Source organism: Engraulis encrasicolus, chromosome 4 (genome assembly GCF_034702125.1).
Source record: "Engraulis encrasicolus isolate BLACKSEA-1 chromosome 4, IST_EnEncr_1.0, whole genome shotgun sequence".
Taxonomy (NCBI): Eukaryota; Metazoa; Chordata; class Actinopteri; order Clupeiformes; family Engraulidae; genus Engraulis; species Engraulis encrasicolus.
In genome coordinates this window covers 25,551,217-25,575,047 of record NC_085860.1, presented here as the reverse complement: position 1 = coordinate 25,575,047, position 23,831 = coordinate 25,551,217, and the positions used below count along the sequence as shown (strand labels likewise).

At 46.4% G+C, this 23,831-nt stretch overlaps 1 protein-coding gene across 2 annotated transcripts in view; it reads left to right on the top strand.

Moving 5' to 3' along the window:
• lrp5 (low density lipoprotein receptor-related protein 5) overlaps nt 1-23,831 on the top strand; it is a 90,967-nt gene that overhangs the window by 29,449 nt on the left and 37,687 nt on the right. For both annotated transcript variants that reach the window (XM_063196972.1, XM_063196971.1), the window contains exons 7-9: nt 3,389-3,477; nt 4,203-4,510; nt 5,184-5,355. In XM_063196972.1, coding sequence (XP_063053042.1) covers nt 3,389-3,477; nt 4,203-4,510; nt 5,184-5,355 — 569 coding nt within the window. The remainder of the gene's footprint in view (nt 1-3,388; nt 3,478-4,202; nt 4,511-5,183; nt 5,356-23,831) is intronic.

The window sequence follows — 23,831 nt, the reverse complement described above, 5'->3', positions numbered from 1 at the left end:
AAGTTTGTATTTTTAGCATTTCTCCTGTTGTGCTATCAAATTCAGTGCTCGTACCGGATTCAACAATAGCAAGAGTAGTTGATGCGATTGGTTAGTGTGAAAGGACTCTGATACCCCAACGCACAACCAGACTCTCAAATCAAGGTTGAGGCCTTTGTCCACGCCACCCCACCCTACCCTCCATGAGCCCATATCCCTGCCTGACCGAGAGGAAACAGAGGAGTGCATTGTCTCTGTGCACCAGTGCCGTTAAATGACAAGTTCACCCTTAACCCCCCACGCCCCACCCCACCTCCACCTCCTACAACCCCCCCACCCTTGAAAAAAGAGCTCCCCTTAACCTCCCGAGCGTTTTTTTTCTTTCTTTCTTTCTTTTTTCTTTCTTGCCTTGAATTTATAACTTACTCCAATTTTCAGCCAGTTGTATTCCCAGGGCCAGGAAACAATGAGATGTATTCTTCTTAAGGACCTCATTCCAGGAGTGCATACGGGGAAGGGGGGGAGGAAAGAAGAAAAAAAAAAAGAGAGAGGAAACCGAGGAAAAGAAAACAGTGTAGAGTGGAGTTAGTTAGTGTGCTGTTAGGAGTGGAGTGGAGTGGAGGTTTGGAGAGAGAAAGCGCCTGGCTGGCTCTAGTACTGCCTGACTGCCTTCATGCATACACTGCAGTAAGCTGTACTGCAGGACTGGGCTGTGTGACTGAGCTCACTAACAGTGTTGACAACTAAATAGTACATTAAGCATGTAAATCCATCACGTCCCATGGCACCCTCACTCCTTCCCCCCTGACAGAGCGGAGAGGTGAGGGACGAGGGGTTGTGGAGAAGTGAAGTGGGACCGACTGTTACTGGGCTTGAGGATTAAAAAAAGGAAATAAAACATCTGAAAAGCACACAGAGAAAAGTGTTTGCTCATTTGTTTGGTGCGGTTTACTTAAATTTGTGTGTGTGTTTTTTTTTCACGGCCACGGTGGAAAAGCCCTCCTCTTTTGTTCGACTGCAGAGCAGAACGGACTGTCAAATTAAAAGCAAATTTGCAACCCTTACCCTCTCGTTTCGGCCAAGTACAGCTTCTAGTGGAGGGAGAGAGAGAGAGAGAGAGAGAGTGAGAAGGAGAGAGAGAGGGAAAAAAACTGAGGAAAAGAAAACGAGCAAAGGAGTGTTTTCCTCCACTGTCGTCCGTGATTGGTGTCGCCACTGATGGATGGAGCGTTTGATTGGGGAATCTGTGGCTGTGCAGCTGGTACCGTGGCCAGTGGTGTGTGCACGGCTAAAAGGGCCTATGTAAAATACAGGCAACGCTGAGATAATTGACTGCACTGTGGAGCTCTTAAGGGGGGGTAGACTGCTCATTTTGCTCATACTGTGTGCCCGGGGAGTGTGCGAGTGCCCATGCCACAAATGCATTAAGGCCTGTCGGTTTGAATCAAATTGCCTGTGTGTGTGTGTGTGTGTGTGTGTGTGTGTGTGTGTGTGTGTGTGTGTGTGTGTGTGTGTGTGTGTGTGTGTGTGTGTGTGTGTGTGTGTGTGTGTGTTTTTAGAAAACATTAATGAGGAAAGTAGTTTGTTGTATGTAAGGGTTATTGTTCTGACATGTTGTTTTAAGCTTTATGCGTGAACTCATGCATGCTAATTAACATTGTGTTGAGGACTGGTGTGTCCTAAATCCTTTCCATTGAAAGCAAAACTCTCCCAGAGATCGAGCCTTTACTTGTTTTAAAAGTGTAAACACTCAGAAAACAATGAGGCCATACTGTTAGAGAACGCTCTCACTACTTTCACTAATGTAGTTTATCAAACAATGCCCTTTCTGTATATGAATGAATACACCAATGACGAGGCTGCAAGCCACACCTTTGCTCGCTCCCTTGTGTGGGAATATCAGAACAACTTTATTTGGATAAAGCAGTGGTTCACATTTCTCGTAAGGGAAGTAAGGGAAAGGTCAGCGTGTCTGTAAGTTTCCCATCAACGGTTGTGTAACAAAACATCTCAAAAAAGTGCTGGTAAGGCAAAGGAGAAATAAGCATCCATTAACTCAGTGCATGTCCCACGGCTGCTATCAGCTTTTCTTATTATTACCAATGACACCAAAGTAAATATTAGCGTTACTGCATTAGTATCCTTCAGACCATGTTATTCAGAGTCACACACAGTAAGAGCAAAACAATACCACCATAGGCCAAAAATAGTTTGGAAATACTAAGCACAACAAATGCCTGGGGTGGCCAATTTGAATCGGAAGTATCACAATGTAAATCTCTACCCACGTACGTGATGTGAGATTTGCCTCTTTTGAGCCCTGTCTCATTACTACCACTTTCACTTGGTTTTGTCCCCAACACTCGCTTTTGCCAGTGCATGTTGTGAATGCTGTATCTCCACTGGAGTCCTAAGCATACTGTATCAAGTTCATTGTGTCTAACTGTTTAACTTAAACACTTAGGGTTTTCTTTTGCCTTAAGACATGTAAAAGTTTTTATCTTTTAAATGACATGTTTCGACGGTGTTACTTCATCATCTTTAGCACTTTCTATTGACCCGTGCTTAGCCTGCCAGCATGATGCGCCACGGCAGCCAGATTTATGTACTGTCATGATGACTCCAACTGTGAAAACTGATGTTGCGAAATAAAAGAAATACCTCCTGTCTTTCTGTTCCTCTATGGTATTTCCTTTTACTGTTGCATTGCAACAAGAATAAGCGGGAAGAGGGCCATTGTGGCGCCCTGGCTATGGAGCTGTACCATTAAGCTAAGGACTTGTGTTTTATTCTGGCCTGAGATCGTTTCCTTCAGTCATTCCCATATTTCTCTCTCCCTAGGTGTTTCCTTTGTCCTATCTAAATAATGAAGGTGTAAAAAAATCTTTCAAAAAAAAAAAAAATAGCAGGAGAAGTAGCTGAGGTGTCAACCGCAGCCTCATAAGATAAAAGCATATGCCTAGTACTTGGTCCAACCATGTTCTGAATCAGCATCAGATCCTGAGGAGCTTGCAGGTCATAAGAAAAGCAGATTACTGAACACACTGATGTGCTATTGCTCATGCACAGTTGACATAAAATCTGTAAATTTGTCTGTCTGTAAAATGTCAGTCCTGTGTATGTCTATGTCTTGGCATGGTATAGAGAGAGAAACGTAATTTCATTTTCCTTCTATGACCTGTGTATATGAAGAAAGTGACAATAAAAGCTGACTTGACTTGACTTGATAAGGTATTATATGGGATTGGTTCTACAGTATGGACTGATCTCTAGAAACCAGATATTGATAACCTTCTACCAATATATGGAGTACCATTAATGCATGCCTTCGTGGAGTATGACATATACTTAGTACCTTAGTAACTTAGTACCAGTGTACCAAAATCACACATTTCCTTTTTGCTTCCAGGAGCAGATGAAGTCTTGCTGTTGGCTCGCCGTACAGATCTGCGTCGCATCTCCTTGGATCTGCCTGACTTCACAGACATCGTACTGCAGGTCAGCAACATTAGGGCTACGATCTCAGATATTTATCCTTTTAAAAATCTTATTTTAATATACACTGTCCTTGTCCTTGTTTTTTACTTATATTAAAAAAACACCCTTCACACTGAAGGAGTTTTTATGGTTTATGGATGAGCGACCGACTGTGGTGTGCGAAAACATTTCCTAAATGTTTGTAATTGTGTGTAATACTGTTCTAATAAGCAAATTTGCCCTTACAGTTATTGTGCTGCATGTCAACAACATATGGCCACAATCTTATACTGTATAATTGCCTTAAAAAAAAAAAAAAATCTGTCCTGTTTAAAATAAGAAAGCAGAGAATGCATACACATCAATGGCACAAGTGCTGGACAAAGCAAAACAACTGAAGTAAAAGATAAATGTCCGCAACACTGTTAATGCTCCCAGTTGTTACATGGCACGACATTTCGGACCTTAGTCTTTCAAGTGCAAACAACTGAGAGCATTAACAGTGTTGTGGACATTTATCATTTATGTACTTCTGTGTATCCCCTTCATGCCACGCCTTACCTCCAGTGGCATTCTGTAATAGTCATTGAAAGTTAACTACCATAGTACTACACTACTATGACGTAGCACAGGGCCTTTAGTGATGCACTATGACTTGGTAATTACCATTCTGGTAACAGCAAGTTTATAAAGGCGTGTCTTAATGGGTTAAAATAAACCTCTAATTCTTCGACTCCACGCTGCAGGTGAGTGACATTCGGCACGCCATCGCCATCGACTACGACCCCGTGGACGGCTACGTGTACTGGACAGACGACGACGTCAAGGCCATCCGGCGGGCGCGCATTGACGGCAGCGAGGCCCAGACGCTGGTCACCGTGGAGATCGACCACCCCGACGGCATCGCCGTGGACTGGGTGGCCCGCAACCTGTACTGGACCGACACCGGCACGGACCGCATCGAGGTGACGCGTCTCAACGGCACCTCGCGCCGCATCCTGATCTCGGAGAACCTGGAGGAGCCGCGGGCCATTGCCCTCGACCCCGTCAACGGGTAAGTCGCACTGAAACCCAGAGAGCGCATGGGTGCATATGACACCTACATTGGCCGCGGCAACACATTTGTGCAATAAAAATACAATGTATGCAAAGCGTGGCCTCCTGTTTTGAAACTTTCAGTTGAACATTTGGGCCAGCACCCTCACACACCCTTTTAGTATTTAAGTAAGAGCGATGCCCGCTCCATGCTAAACACAATTATTACACCTACATTACCACCATTAAGTCCTTTATCAATCTGTTTACGCATGTCCCCTGTTATCAGAATGGCAATTACTGTTAATTACTACAACTAGTAGTGTGGTACTATGGTAGTAAAGTGGCATGACACAGTCATGGACAACTTAATGATGTCAATGTAAGACGTTTTATGGTCATGAATGTTTATGACATTGACATAATGTTTATGACATGTGCATGACAGTGTTACGACACTGTTATGACTCTATCATGGCATATATACGACATCGGTGTCAAGTTAAGTGTTACCATTCATTATTTCAATGGATATGTGACCCCGCAAATGGCAACATGACAGAGTGATGTGAAAACTGTAACTGGGTTGATATACAGTAGGCCTAGTAGTTGGTGTAACTTCATTCAAATTTTATTTTTAGACTCCCACTGACTAAAGTTCTCATCACAATTTTTTTTTTTGCCTTTTACAGTTACATGTACTGGACGGACTGGGGAGAGAAGCCCAAAATTGAACGTGCAAACCTGGACGGAACCGAGCGCTTCATCCTCCTGAACACCTCGTTGGGATGGCCCAATGGTCTAGCCATTGACTACACGGCAGGAAAGCTGTACTGGGGTGATGCAAAGACAGATAAAATTGAGGTGAGTCTGTTGTGTTTTCATACCTTGTTGTGGTAGTTGACAGGTGACGGTTGAGGACAGGTTGACTACGAGGACATGTTTTTTGCTGTGTGGTGCTGCGTGGTCACAAAGCCATTATCTGTGTTTTCATACCTTGTTGTAGTTGTCAGGTGACGATAGAGCAGTGGTTCTTAACCTGGGGTCCTGGGGTGCGCCAGAGATATCAGGGGTGCACAGAATTTTGTTCGTGTTGAGGTTGTGACCAGAGTTCGGTAGGTTGACTACGAGGACATGTTATGCTGTGTGGTGCAGCGTTGTCACAAAGGCGTTATCTGTGTTGTTTCATGGCTTGAGAGTTGCAGTGTCGAGAAATATATTATGGTATTCAAAGCAAGTTTTATAACATTTCTATGAGTATATATTTTGGAGTGGTATTGAATTGTTCCTTAGTAACAAAATATGAGTGAAATAGAAATCTCTTCAAGGAAGAAACAAATGGAAAAAAAAGTACACGGTCTATGGCACTGTCCTGATATAACGCTGAGGTGGCGGTTAAACTGAGATGATAACTGACGTCCCGTATGTGATGCTATCTGGTGCAAAGGAATGCCAGACATGTTTTCTGTAATACCTGAGCCAAGCACACTAGAGCTAGACCTCCTATCAGTGGCTGTCCCGGCCCGCCATGCCTTGTGACTGTTGAGAAATGCTGTCTCCACTTAACACCTCCCATGTGTCCAGCTCTGATATTCGCCCAGCAGGAAGAGGCCTGTTTTCTCTAACCTCATGTTACTTTCTCTCCTTTAGTTTAGAGGGTTCCTCTCTGGCCTCTGTCATTATAACTAACAGGCCTTGGTTGGTTGGTTTTGTTGCAACATTCACTTTTTTTGAAGGCTGTCTAAATGACTGGAGATCAGTCAGGGGGGTGTTGGCTTGCTTTAACTATCATGGCTGCTGGTCCTTAAATTGCAGTCTTGTGTTGAAAGTCTATACTGTAAACACAAGCAGATCACCCACTCCCACATGGGCCAACACTCCCTTGGGTGGGGACTGGTTTCTAGCGTTACACACGCTGACACTAGCACTCATGTGACTCTCTCACGCGCGCGTGTGTGCGTGCGTGCGTGCGTGCGTGCGTGCGTGCGTGCGTGCGTGCGTGCGTGCGTGCGTGCGTGCGTGCGTGCGTGCGTGCGTGCGTGTGTGTGTGTGTGTGTGTCCTTGCTGTATCAGATGCAAGATGAATCGGTGCCGAGTAGTTTCCTAAATGATAAAGTCTAATATCGATGGTCCCTCAGGGTTGAGGTGCTGCTTGCCCACTGTTGGAAATGGAAAATGGAAAGATTTGAAAAAATGTCCATGAACATTTTCAGTCCATATGAACTGTCATTCACTTCTCTTTTTCTTGGACGGTACGATAGCTTTCTGAGTCACCATCGTCAGTTACTGTATGGCTAATGTGGACCTGGCAGTTGGTTTATGGAACATTCTGAAGCCTGCCACCTGCCAGTTTGCCACCGAGTGCCAACTTTAGAATCTTGAGTGTTTATTGGGGCCATCGTGGAAAGAGCTTAAAAAGGTTCTAGTGAATGTCTCATCGTGCCACACAAATACCAGATCCTTCATCCTTCAGACCACAAACTGCTACTTACTATATCACCCCTCCCCCATCTCCCTCTGCATCACACAGACTCACTGTAGTGAAAGAATGAGAAAACGGAATGGGAAGAAACCTTAGAGCCGCATTGTTAGACCAAGAGCGATCGCCAACAGTCTCTCTACTTGTGAGTCAGGAATTCTCAAGTCATCTCTGGTGGACGGATGCAGGTTTCACGTACTTCACGATTTCAGCCAGGGCGTGCACCCGAGAGTGTTTCTCTGGGCCTCCGAAACCTGGCCTCAGGAACTGGCCTTCAAGCACAACACAGCACACTGGGCCAAACTCTTTCAGACTGAAACTCCATCCCTCCCTTAGAGGGGAAAAAGGACCTGGCACTCAATGTGCAGAGCAGAAAGGAAAGGGGCCCTTGTCAGAAAGGCCAAAACGGCAATGATTGCTGCTCGCTGAAGGCCAAAACACCATTGACTGGCTGAAGGTCAGTGGTGCTGGTGCACATGGGCCTATTCTGCTAAGCAGACCCACAGTCTGGGTCAGGACAGAAAGAGGAGGGAGTGGAGTGGAGCTGAGCTGAGCAGCTCAAGAGAGAGAAGTAGGTATCAAGGTGAGGAAAGAGGAGCGAGCTCAGTGGCGGCCCGGGAGAGAGGAGTAGGATTCTGGGTGAGGAAAGAGGAGCGAGCTCAGTGGCGGCCCAGGAGAGAGGAGTAGGATTCTGGGTGAGGAAAGAGGTGTGAGCCCAGTGGCGGCCCGGGAGAGAGAGGAAGTGGTCTTGAGTTTTTCCTGGGAGCGAGCGGGAGCTGGCGCACCAAGCAGGCCTGAGCAGATTTAGAGAGAAGATTAGGTTGCTCCCGCTGAGGCATTGAGCTCCAGACGAGAGAGAGAGAGAGAGAGAGACAGAGAGAGTGAGAGGCAGACAGAGAGAGACTGAACTCCACCATGCTTCACGTGCAAAAAAGAACCCCTCTAATGTCTCCACCAGCGCCTTTGGAAGGGAACTTGTGGAGGTCTTTCAGGGGCTTACGTACGTGTGCGTCAGTGTGGGCTGCCCGGCTCTGTCTTGGCAGATGCCTCCTTCTCATCTTCTCAGTGGTGCTTTGCAGAATGTAGTTGTTTTCTTTGGTTGTCAAAGAGGATTTTCACAGGCAACACTGCCATTGGTAACAGCATAGCTTAGGTTCCCTGCAGAGAGAGGTGAAAGGGACAAACAGAGATGTAACATCGGTCTCCGTCTCAGATGAAAGCTGTCAAGAGTACAATGTTCTACCTACGTATGTACTGTATGTATGCAAGTCCTCAATGGCCATTACTGTATTAGGCCCACAGTGGCAATAATCTGGTCATTGTGATACACAAATACAATGAAGGGAATTTGGTGAATAAACAGTATGTACATTCTGTCTTTATTTTAAAGTTCTGTTGATAGACCACAGGCTGTGCTCACAAAAAAAGGCACCTGACTACGTATGACCATCTAAAAGTGGTCTGTTGGAACGTTTATGCTTCTGTGTGCAGTCGAGCAATTTGCATAGAAAAACAGTGTCCATGAAGAATCGAGAAACAACAACTCTTTCTGACATGTGAATAGAATTCTGACGGCGTAATGATGTAACTGGGTTTTCCCACAAGAAAAGCAAGATGCTGTGTTTCAGTATGGACAGGAGCGTGCTCTTGCCTCTGATCTGCGAGTTGACCTCCTGGGGGAAGCCCTTTTTCCCAGTGCGCCCTAATCGGTGGCCCCTGATCCCCTTCCACCCTGCCTCTTACAATAGCGAGGGAATAATGATGGCAGTGGTTGGCCCCTTACAGACTTCTTTTCTACCTCCTCTCCCCTCCCCTCCCATCCTCCCTCTCTCTCTCCACACACACACACACGCACGCACGCGCACACACACACACACACACACACACACACACACACACACACACACACACACACGCACGCACGCACACACACACACACACGCACACGCACACCACTGCACTGCACCAGATGTCCATTTGAGCGGTGGCTTCCCATTCCTGGAGGTTCCCAGCCATATCTGATGAGTGTGTCCGCCCACCGCCACCACCGCTACTGCTACCACTCCTCCTTAACCACGACCCCCCACCCCACCCCCAACCCAAGCCGTCCCATTCTATTCTCTAATTCTCTCTCATCCTCAGTCTTTTTAGAAAACATTTTTTTACAAGGGTGCTTCTGCTTCTCCCTAATGAAGCTCCTCGGTCCCTTCTTGGGGGTTCAGCAGCCCCTCCTCTCCTCTCCTCTCCTCTGCGGGCCTGAATGGAGGAGAAAGTGCTTGAAGTGCTAATAGTCTACTATGGCTAGAGGCCTGGACTGCTGCTCTGCTGACTCCCATTCCCCATTATGACTTTTTTCTTTCTTTCTTTCTTTCTTTCTTTCTTTCTTGCTCTCAAAAGTCTTTGTTTTTGGACTTTTTTTTGTGTGCGAAATTTTTTTCCCCCTGGTTTGTTCATGACATGCCTTTGACTGAAGGGCGAAAGAATGAAAGAACATCAAGAACATGTCAGTGTTTCACTTGTTGTTTTTCAGGTTTCATTTTTTTTTTTCAATCTCGATGTGAAATCAGGTCTTTAAAGAGGACAGAAGGGGGAAAAACGACTTGTTTTTTTTTTGTCAAAAGCACCTTCTAGCATTTGGAATGTGGCTGTTTCATTGGATGAATGCTTATAAATAGAGGTCTGGAGGCTTTTTGAGCCCTCCTCCTCCTCCTCCTCCTCCTCCTCCTCCTCCCTTGGCCTCTTCTGCGCGCCCCTCTTTTCTCTCTCTCCTTCTCTGCTGGTGACAGGGTCCGCCTGAAAGGACTTTTTTCTCCGCTCCTTTCTCCTTCGTCTTGTTGTTGAAGCTGAATTGGCATTCAGGGGAACCGTGGACGTTCCCCCATTGTTTATTTTATGGTGTTTGTAAAAGCGCAGAGCCTGCACCCCTTTTTCTCCAGAGAGGCGGCTTGGTGAGCACTCTGTGGTGCGCTATTCGCACCCCTCCTCGCTCCCATGCGTCAGGCCGGGGCCCTTGAGAGAAAGACAGAGAGAGACGAAGAGAGAGAGAGAGCTGGGAGTTATGGCGTCTGTCACCAAAACCACTGTGAAGATGTCGAGATGAAAAAGAGAGCAAAATGAATGTTGATAACAGAGGTGTCTGTGGTTTCTTGAATGAATCATCGTGGCGCCACATCAAAGGAGGGAAAACTCCACTGGAGTTCAGATTCCATTCCGAGATGATGGTATCCAGACATGCTTGTATTTGAGTTAATACAGTTGTACAAGTGTATATATGACTCTATGAAAGTTTTTTGGAGTTTTTGTGGTCCTGTTGCGCATTAGTTATACTCTGCTTTTTCTGCCGAGGGGGTTGCACTGTGCGTGCTGCAGTTTTGGACTAATAATGGCGTAGTCTGAAGCCTTTGCTAGCTTTTTAAATGTGCAGCAAAAGGTTTTTTTGGGGGGGGGGGGGGGGGGTGAGAGTGTGTGTGGGGGTGGTTGAATTCACTCCAGGAATGTCTCCTTTCATCTTGGGTCTCCCGCACATCTCAAAAAGGAGGTCTATGTTATTGGCATTCGCATTGGAAGGCACCCCCCCCAACGCCCTCCGCCCTCCCTCCTCCCTCCTCCCTCCTCCTCACTCCACCCTCCTCCTCCTTCTTTTCTCTGCCCTCCTCAAACAGTACGGGAGTTGTGGCCTTTTATTTCAGCCAGCTCCATTCGTGTGTTTTTGCTTCTTTTTTGAAGAGGGAGTTCTAATACCCTGTGCCCGCCCCCTTTCCCCATAACTTTGTCCCTCCGCGGCTCGAAAGCCTCTGATGTTTGCCGCCGGTCCGAGGCACCACACCCCCTCTTCTCTTCTCCCTTTGCCCCCCCTCATTGCCGAGATACTAAAGATAACTCCTCTGACTGATGTGCCGTCTGCCGTAGTGGAGAAGGGAAGGAGAAAAAAAAGGCCCCCAGCTTTTGTCGGACAATTATGGAGATTGGTGCTTTTCACCATTGAGGCCTTTTTGTGACTTTCCTCTGTTTTTTTTTTTTGGCGTTGTACCATGCCTACCCACACACTACCTCACCAGGCTCTCATAATGGCAGATATGTTTTACTGAAGGGGGAGAAATAAAGAGAACATGGCACAAGAAAAACAAAGCTGTGCTTTTCTTTTTTTAGGTTTTGTTTTCTTCCTCACTCAATCTTCCAAACAGTTGATGGCCTATTGCAGTTCTCAGAGAGAATCGCAAGGCTATTTTTTTCTCTCAGCCTGTCTGTCTGTCTGTCTGTCTGTCTGTCTCTCTCTCTCTCTCTCTCTCTCTCTCTCTCTCAAAAAACAACTCACACACAAAAAGTAAAAGAAATGGGCACTTGTGAAAAGGATCAATAAAGTCTTCTTTCCAGTCCTCTTCCAAGTGCCACTTGAGCGGACTAAGGTGCATTGTGGTTCAGCTCCAGCCGTGAAACTTGATTTGCACAGGACTCTCTCCCCAACAAGGGCCTGCTCTACAACATTAGCCATGCTAATGATGGCTCCCTTTGTCTCGGCGTTAGCGGTTTGTCCAAGGCCTGTCAGAGTCAAAGGGGGTGACGCTCGGGGAAGGGAGCCCCAATAAAGTCGCCGGAAAATTTGTGGAAAGGAGATTGAAAGCTCCCAGAGGTCAGGCTTCACCGGTCAGGGCCACATCATCAAGATGAGGCTCTCAGTTCTTTTCTATTTCTCTCTTTCTCTCTTTCTCTCTTTCTGTCTTTCTCTCTTTCTCTCTTTCTCTCTTTCTGTCTTTCTTTCTTTCTTTCTTTCTTTCATGTCCCTCTTTTTTCTCAGTCTTTCGCTCTGTCTCTCATATGCACACACCTCTCATGTGCAGACACCAACATGGTCATTTGGCCTCTAAATTTGCCTAATCTCTTAAACTCAGCAGCCTCCTGGTCTGGTCCGTCCATAACGATCTGCTTTGATACACATTTAATGACGACCTGACTTTGCAAGTCAGCAGGTCGGTGTCAACATTTTGCAAAATTTCACAATGTCTGATTTTATTTGACATCAGAAGGTCAGCATTAGAGGTGCTCCGATCACCATTTTTTGGCCCGATCACCGATACCGATCACCAAAAATCTTTATCTGCCGATCACCGATCATTGCCGATCACAGAAATTATTTCCTATTTTTTTAATAGCCTATTAATTAACCTTATTGAATACCATTTCTGCCCATAAACCAATCAATCTTAATTTGCACATGTTGCTTTCACAATGTAGGCCTATTATTACGCTATTATTATTATTATTATTATTATTATTATTATTAGGCTATTATTATTATTATTATTATTATTATTATTATTATCTTTCAGCTCTTTCAGACTAGTGTTGGTAATATAGCCTACAAGTAAGTCTACAGTATTAATCAATTTATAAGTTATTGCATATAATTACTAAACTATTTAAGATTGAATTGAAACTGAAACATTACATCAATATATAAGTCATTGCATATAATTACTAAACTATTTAAGATTGAATTGAAGCTCAGACACCTGGATCTCAGTCTCTCGTCGTCTTCTGCATACGATAAAAAAAACCCTGTCGCTTTAAATGAGCAGCCTCGTGAGGAGAGCCCCTCCCCTCTCTGTCACTCACTGTCCACAGCTGCAGTGCTCCGCGACCGTTCTGAGTCTGAGCTCTCTCCCTCTCCCCTCACCTGTCGCCGTTTGGCGTTTCGGAGACTATCAAACTAATCGACTGACTGTCAATTACAACGTTGAAAACAATAACGTTGCCATGCTTGTGCGGACAACGTGAACTTGTCGCGTGCTGGCCGAGGCAACTACACAGGTTATAACGCAAAATGGCTAACTGGCGAGAAGTAGTCTATCGCAAATTACATTGTGACTGAAAAACTTGAGATTCTACATAGGCCTACACAAAACAAGAAAAAAAACTTCCCTTGAAAGAACAGGCAACACGCACAACACAGCGTGTCTGCGAGGAAAGCTCTTTCTCTGTAACACTGTCATAGATTGTAGAATTCCCTGCACAGACTCATTGAGTTTCACACCGTCCACTCTCCCTCTGTTTGGTGTTGCAGCGACTACAAACTAATGACCTGACTGTCCATTAGGCTACAACTTTAAAAACAATACCGTTGATGATTGTTTTGGAAACGTTTAGTTGTTGCGTGCTGACAGGCTGTAACTCAAAATAGCGAACATGGCGAGACTGACACGTCATTCTCAAATTACAAGTCATGTAAACGGCGCATGGATCGGAAAATCAGATCATTGTTGATGCAGATTATATGATTATAAATGGTGAAAATGAAGGAAGGAATTCCAAAAAGTTAAAGACAGGTAAAGATGCCTTATTTTGGTGCAGCAGCTGTGCAGAGCCAGCACCTAGGCTACATGCAGGCAGCGCCAGGTGTAAAGGCAAAATGGTTGCGTGAGGAATTTAATATCTCTGGATCGGTTTTTTGATCGGCATGTTTTTCCGATCACCGATCAGGCTATTTTTGGCCATTATCGGCCGGTCATGATCGGCTGCCGAGCAATCGGAGCACCTCTAGTCAGCATATTTTAAGAGTTCAGCTACCTCTAGAATTTCCCTTTTTAAGCCATATCGAGTTTCACTTCCACGTAATTCTCATTGTGGAAGTGGGTAATTCAGTGAATAAGAGGGAGTTAGCATAGAGCTAAAGCTCCTATCCACCCAGACGTCTTTCTTAGCGCTAAATCAGTTCAGAGAACAGTGTTTTGTTGTCGTTTGTCTGGCTACTTTTTGTCATAGTTGCGTCTACAAAAAAATCTTTTTGATGTTTTCCATAATCCGAGGATATGCAGGCTTTTTTGACGTTTATTTGGAGCGAATGTAAAACACCTGTTTTGCGCTAGTTTTTCCATCATCTCTGGCCAGAGCTTCGTGTCCAAGCATTCCCTCTATTTCACTTCATAATGCGGCCTGGAATGATTTCACACAAAAGCAAAACGACAAGTTTTGAATTGAAAGGCCCGTACCAAGGAGCAGGAGCAGCCATTTCGTGTGAGAGTCAGAGGAGAAAGCTCCATAGCAGCGTTGCGTGTTAATTTTTTTCCCCATCAGTGCAAAGGGGAAGGGAAAAGGTGCATTAAAATGCAACCAGCCAGCCAGCCAGCCCATTTGGATGGGAACCATTAGAGGTCTGTTTATATACTGTGTAGATGGAGAATCGTTTCCCATCCCTCTCCTCGGCCTCTGACGCACCTTAAAAACTCATCATCAACCCCCTTCCAGTTCCTCCCCACGCTAGCACCTCTGAAATGGGCTGTGCGGCCGGCGTATGCATACACACTTTTGGAAATAACAATGGAAATTTTCACCCCGGCGGTGGGTGGGTGGTCACAAGCAACTTTGCTAACGCCAGCAACTCCTGGTCTCTTAAATTGGTCTGCTCCTCCTAATGCTGGCTGCTCCCCCCTGTAACCCCACCTTTGCATTGGAACACGGCGTCCCCCCCTGACGGAGACAGAGACGTGATACGAACCCCATCGCCGCACCGCACCGCTTAGATGTTTGTGAAGGGGCCTGATCCCTCCAGAACCCAAGTGGACCTGAGGTGTGTCTGTTCTCTCTCTCTACTGTCTCTGTCTCTGTCACAGTGCCGCAACCCCTCCACACACACACACACACACACACACACACACACACACACACACACACACACACACACACACACACACACACACACACACACACACACACACACCCCTACCTGTATGCAAGACACACACACCCACACATACACACACACGCATGCGCTCTCAATCATAAACACACACACACACACACTCTCTCTCTCTCTCTCGCTTGTCTTCTTTGAGCCCCTGCTCCACATGACAATGTGTCTCATTTCCTCTTTGAAGTGCTGCCGCTGTCCCACATCTGTCAGTAGTCTCCCAGTGAGGGAGAGGAGAGGAGGAGAGAGGAGAGAGGTGGATGGGGAGAGGGAGTACCGCCCGGCTGGGGATAGGAAAGAAAGGCGTAGAGTAGTAGTAGAGGGTCACAGCAGAGTTTGGGGTGGGGGTGTACGGGTGTCGTCTGGGGAAAGAGTTGGAGGTGGGGGTGGAGGTGGGGGTGAGGGTGGAGGGGGTGCCTTGAGCTTGCTGCCGCTGCTGTTCTGGAGATGTTTTGTGGCTTATTAACATGATCTCTGCCGCGGCTACCCCTCTTTCCGCAGCCGTGCGTTTGTGGTGAGGAGTCGCCTGCTGCTGCCGAGTGAGTGAGTGAGCGAGTGAGTCTCCTGTTCTATCTGCCGCTCAGCGTAGCGCAGCACAGCGTAGCGCAGCACAGCAATGCGTCCCATATGGGCCAGGCGAGCCCTGAAGGAGCTCCTCACCATTGTTTCTGACATTTACAGACAACGGGATGACTGCTCGAATGAACGTTTGTCTCCTGTGTTTTCCCACCAATTGAGTCTGTCCTCTCCCTGTCTCCCTTTTTTCCGTTGTTTCATTTCCCTCTCGCTTTTCTTGTTTCTTTTCCCGTCTTTCCTTTTCTTTCATTCGTTCTTTCTTTTCTTTTCTTTTCTTTTCTTTTCTCTCTGCTCAGCCATCTTAAGTTTCACCACCGGTCTGTGCACAGTGCACCGTCCAGCAGTACATTTTTCCCCTTTCTCTGTTGCCACAGTGACCTTATTTGGGTATTTATTTCAAAAAATTGAAGAGCAGGAAACTGTGGCACTCCGTTTTCTTATTTTTTAATAGTACAACGGCAAATAGACTGCCCGACACGTTTCGACACAAGGTCTTTGTCAGGGTGTCTTTGTCCCTGACAAAGACGTTGTGTCGAAACGCGTCGGGCAGTCTATTTGCCGTTGTACTATTAAAAAATAAGAAAACGGAGTGCCACAGTTTCCTGCTCTTCAATTTTTTGATGTCAAACTTTATCCACACACTGTTAGAGCACCCGTGTCAAAAGATCTGGATCCACGCAGCGCTTCCGTTTTTCATTTTTTTTTTTGGGTATTTATTTATTTGCCTTGTGCTCGCGAAGGGCCTGCTCCTGCTGCTGCTGCCGTCGCTGCTGCTGCCAGGGCCGCTGACAGCTTTGGATGCGCCCAAGACAAAGTCATCTGAAAGGGCCCTCCCCCAGTCCAATAGATAGAAAATAATGAGGACCCAATTTTGGGCCCCCTCTGTCTCTTGGCCCGGTACAACTGTCCCCTTTGCCCCCCCCTGTCAGCACCCGTTGCTGTTGCTGCCCCTGTTACAGTACTGTAGCGGCTGCTGGTGCTGCTATGTAAATGTAATTACCTGTTGGCCTGCTACTCAGCAGGCAGTTGGCAGACCCGCCGCGCTGCGTTCAGAGGCCTGTGTTCCTGTTTAAAGAGAGAGTGGCTGGTGGCAAGGCCTCTGACAGCTTTTGCTGGGCCCGGGACAGAGTAATCTGAAAGGGCCCCCCACCCAATACTTATAATGTAATGAGGAACCAGTTCTGGGCCCCCTTTATCCTTGGGCCCGGGACAACTGACCCTTTTGTCCTCCCTGTCGGTATCCCTGCTGGTGGTGTGGTGTGATGTGGTGAGGGAGATTTATTGTGACTGATGCTCTCCAGACACCCCTGCACTCTCAATGGCTTGCCCATATTTTACATAGGAAGGACCGGCGCAGTCGTTTTGTGTGTGTGTGTGTGTCTTTGTGTTTCCCTTACCTCTATTCTTTTTGACCATAGTGTGATTCGCAAAGCGCTTTTTAAGGGTATTAATGATTTGGTCTACTGATTCGGTCTGAGTATGGCGTCTTGCTTAATGCTCATTGGCTCTGGTTATGTAAGTGGGTTTGGTTGAGAATGTCCATCCGCACAGTTGTCCAAGGCATCATCAGTCAGTCGGTCTGTCAGACAGGATGTTGATATCAGCTTGTTTACGGCTGAAATAGGATAAACGACTTCTGCTCAGTCTCCTCAGCCAGCTGTGGAACATTCTGAAAAAAACTGGTGCACATAGGCCACAACAATTATAAAATGCATGTGATTTTTGTTTTATGTGAAGTGCCCCCCATCATTAACTTTCACAACTGGGTTAGCACATTCTGTCACACAAGGGTGGTTAACGTCTGTAATAAACCACACCGCCAAGCAGTGCAGTTCAAAGTTCATGTAGAGTATCTACTGTAGTGCCATTTTTGCAGAGTTGGTGCTGCCATTATTGTTATATTTTCATTGCGTATAAACTTTGAGAACTTCATATTTAGAATTTGCACCTGTGCTTTAGTTTTGGATTGAGTTTCTTTTCGTATGCTGTGAATTGCATTCTGCGTGCCCGTGACACTGTCTCACAGTAGTTCATAATAGTGGTGGCGTTGTATTTGTAACAAGCTGACAGCGCTTGCATTGCTCAGTTTTCCTTTGATCTGCCTGCCTGCAGGCCTGGCTGGCCCTTGTGTGTCTCAGTCGCAGTGCAGTGTGCAACAGGGCTGGCCCCCAGACTTGTCAACTGCTCTTGGGACTGGGAGTCACTAGTTCAGGCTGGGTGAGGTTTCATTGCAGCGTGTCAGAGAGGGGCCAGTGTAGGAGTGAAAGCGAGGAGGCCTCCTCTGGCCCAGCTGCGCTGCCACAAAGGGGACCCCTAGGGATCGGTGCGGGGGGACCAAACGACTTGCACTAAGAAAGCCAGTGCAGCGGGAAGAGGGAGAACCGGTACCAGCTGCAACATGGTTACTACCATACCACCGCCCCTTACGCTTTCCGTTTATGTTAACAGGAAGTGGAATTGTGGTTAGCTTTTAACGACAGAGCCACAGTAAAGCGATTTGGCCCAACTTATTTGGCCTGCCAATCCGGCAGCAAGGTTCGCGAAGGCTCTGGTTGTTGGAGTAATTAGGCAAAGAGGAGGCCAAAGCCATAGCAGGGTTTCTTCTTGACAGAACATGGCAGCGAAATACAGTATTAAGTGGTGGCAGTGATGTACACTATATACATATTTTTATTTTAGGGCTTTTCGCCTTTATTTTGACAGGACAGTGGAGGAGAGACCGGAAATGAGTGGAGAGAGAGAGAGACGGGGAAGGATTGGGAAATGACCCGGGCCAGAATTGAACCCAGGTCGCCGACGTAGTAGCCCAGTGCCCTACCGTTAGGCCACGTCAGGGCCATGATGATTTACCCTAGCCTGGGATTTTTACCCCTGCAAAGTGGAGGAGACGCGCTCACACTGTCGCCTAAAAATTAATACAGTTCTTAACTGGGTGCTGAATCCCACATGAAGCATAGATGAGTAAATGAAGCGAAGGACAGCACTCTTCAGATTTTTCTTCTATTTATTCGCCTACGAACGTTTCGGGCAATCGCCATTACACGCTGAGGAAGGGCTCTGCCTAAAACAAAAGAAAAATCTGAAGATTTTTACTCCTGCAACATGCGCTTTCAGCCACCCACCTTACACTGAGCTGCTGCTGCTGCTGCTGCTGCTGTTGTGGTCAAAACGGGGCCTCACTTGAACCTCCCTTCAGCCTTTCCAGCCACACATCTGTGGAACTCAACAACTGCAAGCCACTTTTTCCGTAGAGGGAAGCAGTGCACCTCTACCCCAGCTGCCAAAAAACTTGCTCCAATACTTTGGCTTATTTTAAGGGGGAGTTTTTTTTTTTTACAAAGCATGTCGTCTTCCAGTAGTTGGCACAATCAACCTCTCTGTGTAATAATGCATAGTGCTTGACAAGCGGCTAAATTAGATTAGGAGTAATTGAGGAAACCAAGTGCAAGCGACTGCTCTGGGGTGCATTTCTCAAAAGAGAAGTTGTTAGCCTGTTAGCAACTTCTGTAGTTCAAAAATGCATTGAAAACAACAAAGTAGCTAATGTAGTAACTAGTAAGCAACTTTGGTTTCGAGAAATGTACCGCTGCCCTCTCTCACTGCCAAAAGCGCATCTACCCAAAACTGATGCACACTCCACTCCACACAAACAGTAATCACACAACAACACCATGTTAGTATGGGGCTGGTTTTTATTTAGTAACTTCCAGCAGGCCAAGCAGGCTCAAGGCCCCAGCCCAGACGATGATGCAACCAACACTCATTAGTTACTTCTCTCGTCGTTTAGACCTCAAGACCTCCAGACCTGGCTCTATCTGTTCTGTGTCGTAAAGGGCAGCACGACCTCCAGACCTGGCAATATCTGTTCTGTGTGCTAAAGGGCAGCACGTATCACACTTTGTCCTCCAATCCCCCCTCAAAAAAATAGAGTGAAGAGGAGGAAAAGAAAGTCCTGATGGGAAATGGAAGGAAAGGCACGGAATGCAGCTATGGTGGGAGTGGTGGTGGTGGAAAAGCAGTTGTGTGCAGACAGCATTCTGTATGAATTAAGGAAGACGCTGTTCTTGGCCCCCTCTGCGCCGAACGGCAGATAAAAAGATAATATCGTTTGTTTAGCCTTAGCCGGGCTGGCTGTCAGAAGCAATGGCCAAACCCGTCAGGGAAACACTATGATATTTCAAAAGCCCCACCACCACCAGCAGCAGTAGAAACCAAACAAGAGAGAACTTTCTTAATTGGTAAAATATGCCAGGTGAGAACTTGGAAGACTAGAAAGTTTTTTTGCAGATGGTTCTTGGTCTGTTGTTAAAAAGGTCTGTTGTTTCCCTCAACCTAAAGGGTTCTCCGCATGACATTCTTGAAATTGAATAGAACATTGTATGTTGTTGTTTTAATCCATGAGAGTAAACATATTGTGGATGAGTAGAGTGCTAGGATGGGTACGGCAAAGAAAACAGGGATCATCATTGCTTGTTTTTGAGATAGTACTTACTCAAATTCCACTCTCAAAATGGTTGCTGAAAAACAGCTAATGTGATTAAACGGCTTATTAAGCGGTCAACCATATTGCGTTTTTGTTTGTGGAAAGCATGACTATTTGCTTGTAACTTTATCACTCTCCCAAGTCTTTGTTTATCCAGGCCCGGGGTGACGGGGGGGGAAAAGTGTGTGAAATCCATTTTAGTATCCCAGTGGCAGGCAGAGTGAATTTTTCATCGCATCTCTGTCATGCCAGCGTTTCTCTGAAGCTCCCTTTTTTTCAGAGAGGGGCCTGACTTTTTTTGTCTCGCATTTGAGATGAGCCTTTTGTTTTGTTTGTTTTGTTATATTTTTCGCCTTTCAGGGAGACTGAGTACTAAAAAGAGGGATTCTCACACTCAATAATGACAAAAAAAAACCCTCTCTCTTCTATCTCGCTCTGCATAATTTTCTGTGGAGGACAGAAGAGAGAAAAAAAGAGGGCTGTGGCGTAGAGAAAGAGCTGTACACCCATCTTTCAGTTGAGATAGCCATGTCTAATTCTGTCCCTTAGAAAAATGAATAGGATTTTTGTGAGGGAGGGAAAGGACTCCTGCTGCTCGGAGGGCCATCAGAGTTCAGGTTTTTTTGTGTCACATTTTCTTGGTCGTCTTCTCCTAATGCTGCCGGACGGCAAGACAATGTCTGAGCTGTTTTTGGGCAAAGTCTCTGCGATTTAGGCTAATTTGCCCATAGCCATAGGAATGTATAGGTTTGGACATAGGCACATGTACACACAGGCACACACACACACACACACACACACACACACACACACACACACACACACACACACACACACACACACACACACACACACACACACACAGTCTTTTTCTCTAACACATCTAAACCTTCAAATTGGCACTGAACCTAGAGTACCTGCCCACTGTCCTCAATGTCCTGGACTTCGTTATTTTTCATGCACAGTAGTCGTTTTCAATCAAATGCAAGTGCAATAGAATGCAAAGGAGTGAAAAGTATGATGTGGTGAGTTCATCATGGTGTGAGTTATTTTAAATATCACTAGATATTTTAGAACTGTCAAAGGCTTCAGTCAGAATAACTCGTGTTTACTCTGCTTTTTACTTTCCATGCTACAGTTAATCCACTGGGCAGCTTGTCTAGGTGTGTATATCCGTGTGGGTATCCCTGTGTGTGAGTATGCCTGTGTGGGTATCCGTGTGTGTGTTTGTCGTGTGTGTGTGTGTGTGTGTTTGTCTTGTGTGTGTGTGTGTGTGTGTGTGTGTGTGTGTGTGTGTGTGTGTGTGTGTGTGTGTGTGTGTGTGTGTGTGTGTGTGTGTGTGTGTTTGTGTGTGTGTTTGTGTTTGTGTGTGTGTGTGCGCGCATGCCTGTGTGTGTGTGTGTGTGTGTGTGTGTGTGTGTGTGTGTGCGTGCATGCGTGTTATAGAGAGAGACAGAGAGAGCTTATGTGTGTAGTACTCTGGACAAGGGGTTTGTTAGCAGTAGCAGAGCGTTCGTTGTTGGCTCATGTCCTTAATATATCCCATAACACTTCACACCAGTGCTGAGCAGCAGGAGTAGCAGTAACAGCAGCACCACTTTTTCGTTTTTCCTTTTTTGAGGGGGGGTTGGGGGGAGCGAGTTAGCCACAGGGCATGCGGAGCGTCTCAGAGTCTCCCCACGTCTCTCTGAACACTGAACACAGGCTCCAGTGTGGGGACAGGGACCACAAAACCCTCCCCATCCCCATGCCTATCCCCATCCCTATCCCCATGCCTTCCATCCCATCTCAGTCGTATCCATTACCCCAGCCTCCTCTCATGTCTCCTTTATTGGACTGAAGTTGTTGTCTTTGGTGTGATTCAGACATTTTTTCCCCCTAAAAAAGCAACAACCCGTGAAACAGTGACAATTAAGATAACATAGAGTTTTAGGCTAGCTAGCACGGGAGCTAAGGCAAAAGGGGAGAAAAAGACACATCTGGCTGTAATTAAAGATATCTCTTTTTTTTTTCTTTTTGACTTTATTAATGATAGGACAGTGAAGGTGGTGACAGGAAGCGAGTTGGGAGAGAGAGACGGGGAAGGGCCGGCAAAGGACCCGGGCCGGGAATCGAACCCGGGTCAGCCGCGTGGTAGTCGAGTGCCCTACCGGTTGGCCACGGCAGGGCCACATCTGGCTGTAATTAAGGCAGGAGGAGTGTAAAAGATGGGGCCTGTGCTGAGTGGAGTCTGGAAAGCAAGGCGAGGAGAGGAGGCCTTTAGGGAGCCTGTTATGTGTAGCTCCGGCTCCGCTCTGTACCATTTGTAACAACTCTGTCGACTCCAATGTCTGATCCCTGAGCCCCCAACAAGAGATTTGAATCCAAATATGCTGCCCTTTGCCCTCTCCCCTCCCCTTTCCCCTCAGGCAGAGGTGTCAGTCCCGGGTTCGGAAAGCATAAACTTCTTCCTGCTACATTTCCTTTACACTGAAATTGACTTTACTGAATAAGCCAACCACCTGTCTTGAGTGCCCGATTCAGCACCGCTTCAAGCTGGTTGGATCAAATTTGTGGCAGTGCTCTCTCTCTCTCTCCCTTTCTGAACCAAGCATAGGCATCTCTGTCTTCAAGGAGCCATTCCATCCTTGCCCACTTAGCATACACTTGAATGCCCACACTACAGCAGGTGTGAGTTGGAATAGAATAACTTTGCTCTACTTTAGAGTACTCTACTTTACTCTACTTTAGAGTAACTTTGGTGCCTACGTAATCACTCCTAATGCAGTTAGATTTACTGCATAGAGCCAAGAGGTGGCCCTCCCTTTCCAGGTGTATTTCGATACTGTAAAAGAAAGCATTTCAGAAATCATAAAAATCTTTTTTTTTAAATATTTTTGGGGCTTTTATGCCTTTATTATGACAGGACAGTAGTGGAGAGACAGGCATATGACAGGCATATGACCTCGGGCGGGAGTCGAACCTGGGTCGCCGGTGAAGCAGTTGAATACCCAGACGATTGAGCCACGGCTGGGCCAGAGAGCGTAAAGCTCATAGAGAGCATCCTCATCTCCTCATACCTGGAGTGAGGGGGTTAGGTGGGAATGTCCAGATGACTGACCAACACAGAGGGAGAGGTGTGTGTGTGTGTGTGAGACTCTTCAATAGTCCACCGGCCGCAGAGATGCCAAGGTAGCTGGTTGTCCGGCTGACTGCACACAAGGGTAAATAGATCCCCCCCCAAAATCATGTCCTGCCACATCTTAACTCTTGCTCGTCTTCAGTCCCCCGCAACAACCAACCACCATACCATTTCATGCTCTCGTCTTTCTTCGATTCCTTCCTGAAGTGTTTAAGCGAACAATGTGCTGTGGTCCGCACTGCGCACGGCAAGCCTTTTCCAAGGCAAGAGGAAGCAGATGTCGGCAAGGTATGCTGTCCAATAAAGCATTTAATCACACCAGTGGAAAGAATCCACACCTCGGTTGCTGACAAGAACCCTGTGAGACCAATACGGATGACCCCCCCCCCCCCAAACACACACACACACACACACACACACACACACACACACACACACACACACACACACACACACACACACACACACACACACACACACACACACACACACACACACACACACACACACACTCACTCACTCACATACGCACACATCACCAACAACACAATGAGTCCCGAGAACAACACGTTTATCATTTCAGCATATGTTAAAAAAAACAGGACCATCCAACATCACGTCCATACTGTAGCTAGAGACCTGTCATTTTTTATATATATATAAATAGCCACATTTCAGTTTTATGTCAAATGTTATGTCAAATGAGCTGTGTTTTTGGCCTGCTGATACTGTACTGCGGGTCTTCGTTCATTTCCTCGCCTCACAAAAACAAATGGCTAATTACCAGAGAGTTATACTCACGCTATCCAGATGTTGAGAACTTACTATCTGAGAACTTACTCTTTGAGTACGTACTCTCTGAGAAGTTTGTGAGCATACTTAACCCATTTTAGCCTAAGGTACCTGCAAAAAAGGCCTGCTGGATGCCTAAGCCCTTTTTGGGAAAAGGTGCCCTCTGCCTATTGCAAGCGAAATATCTCAGCGTCCGAAGCACGGT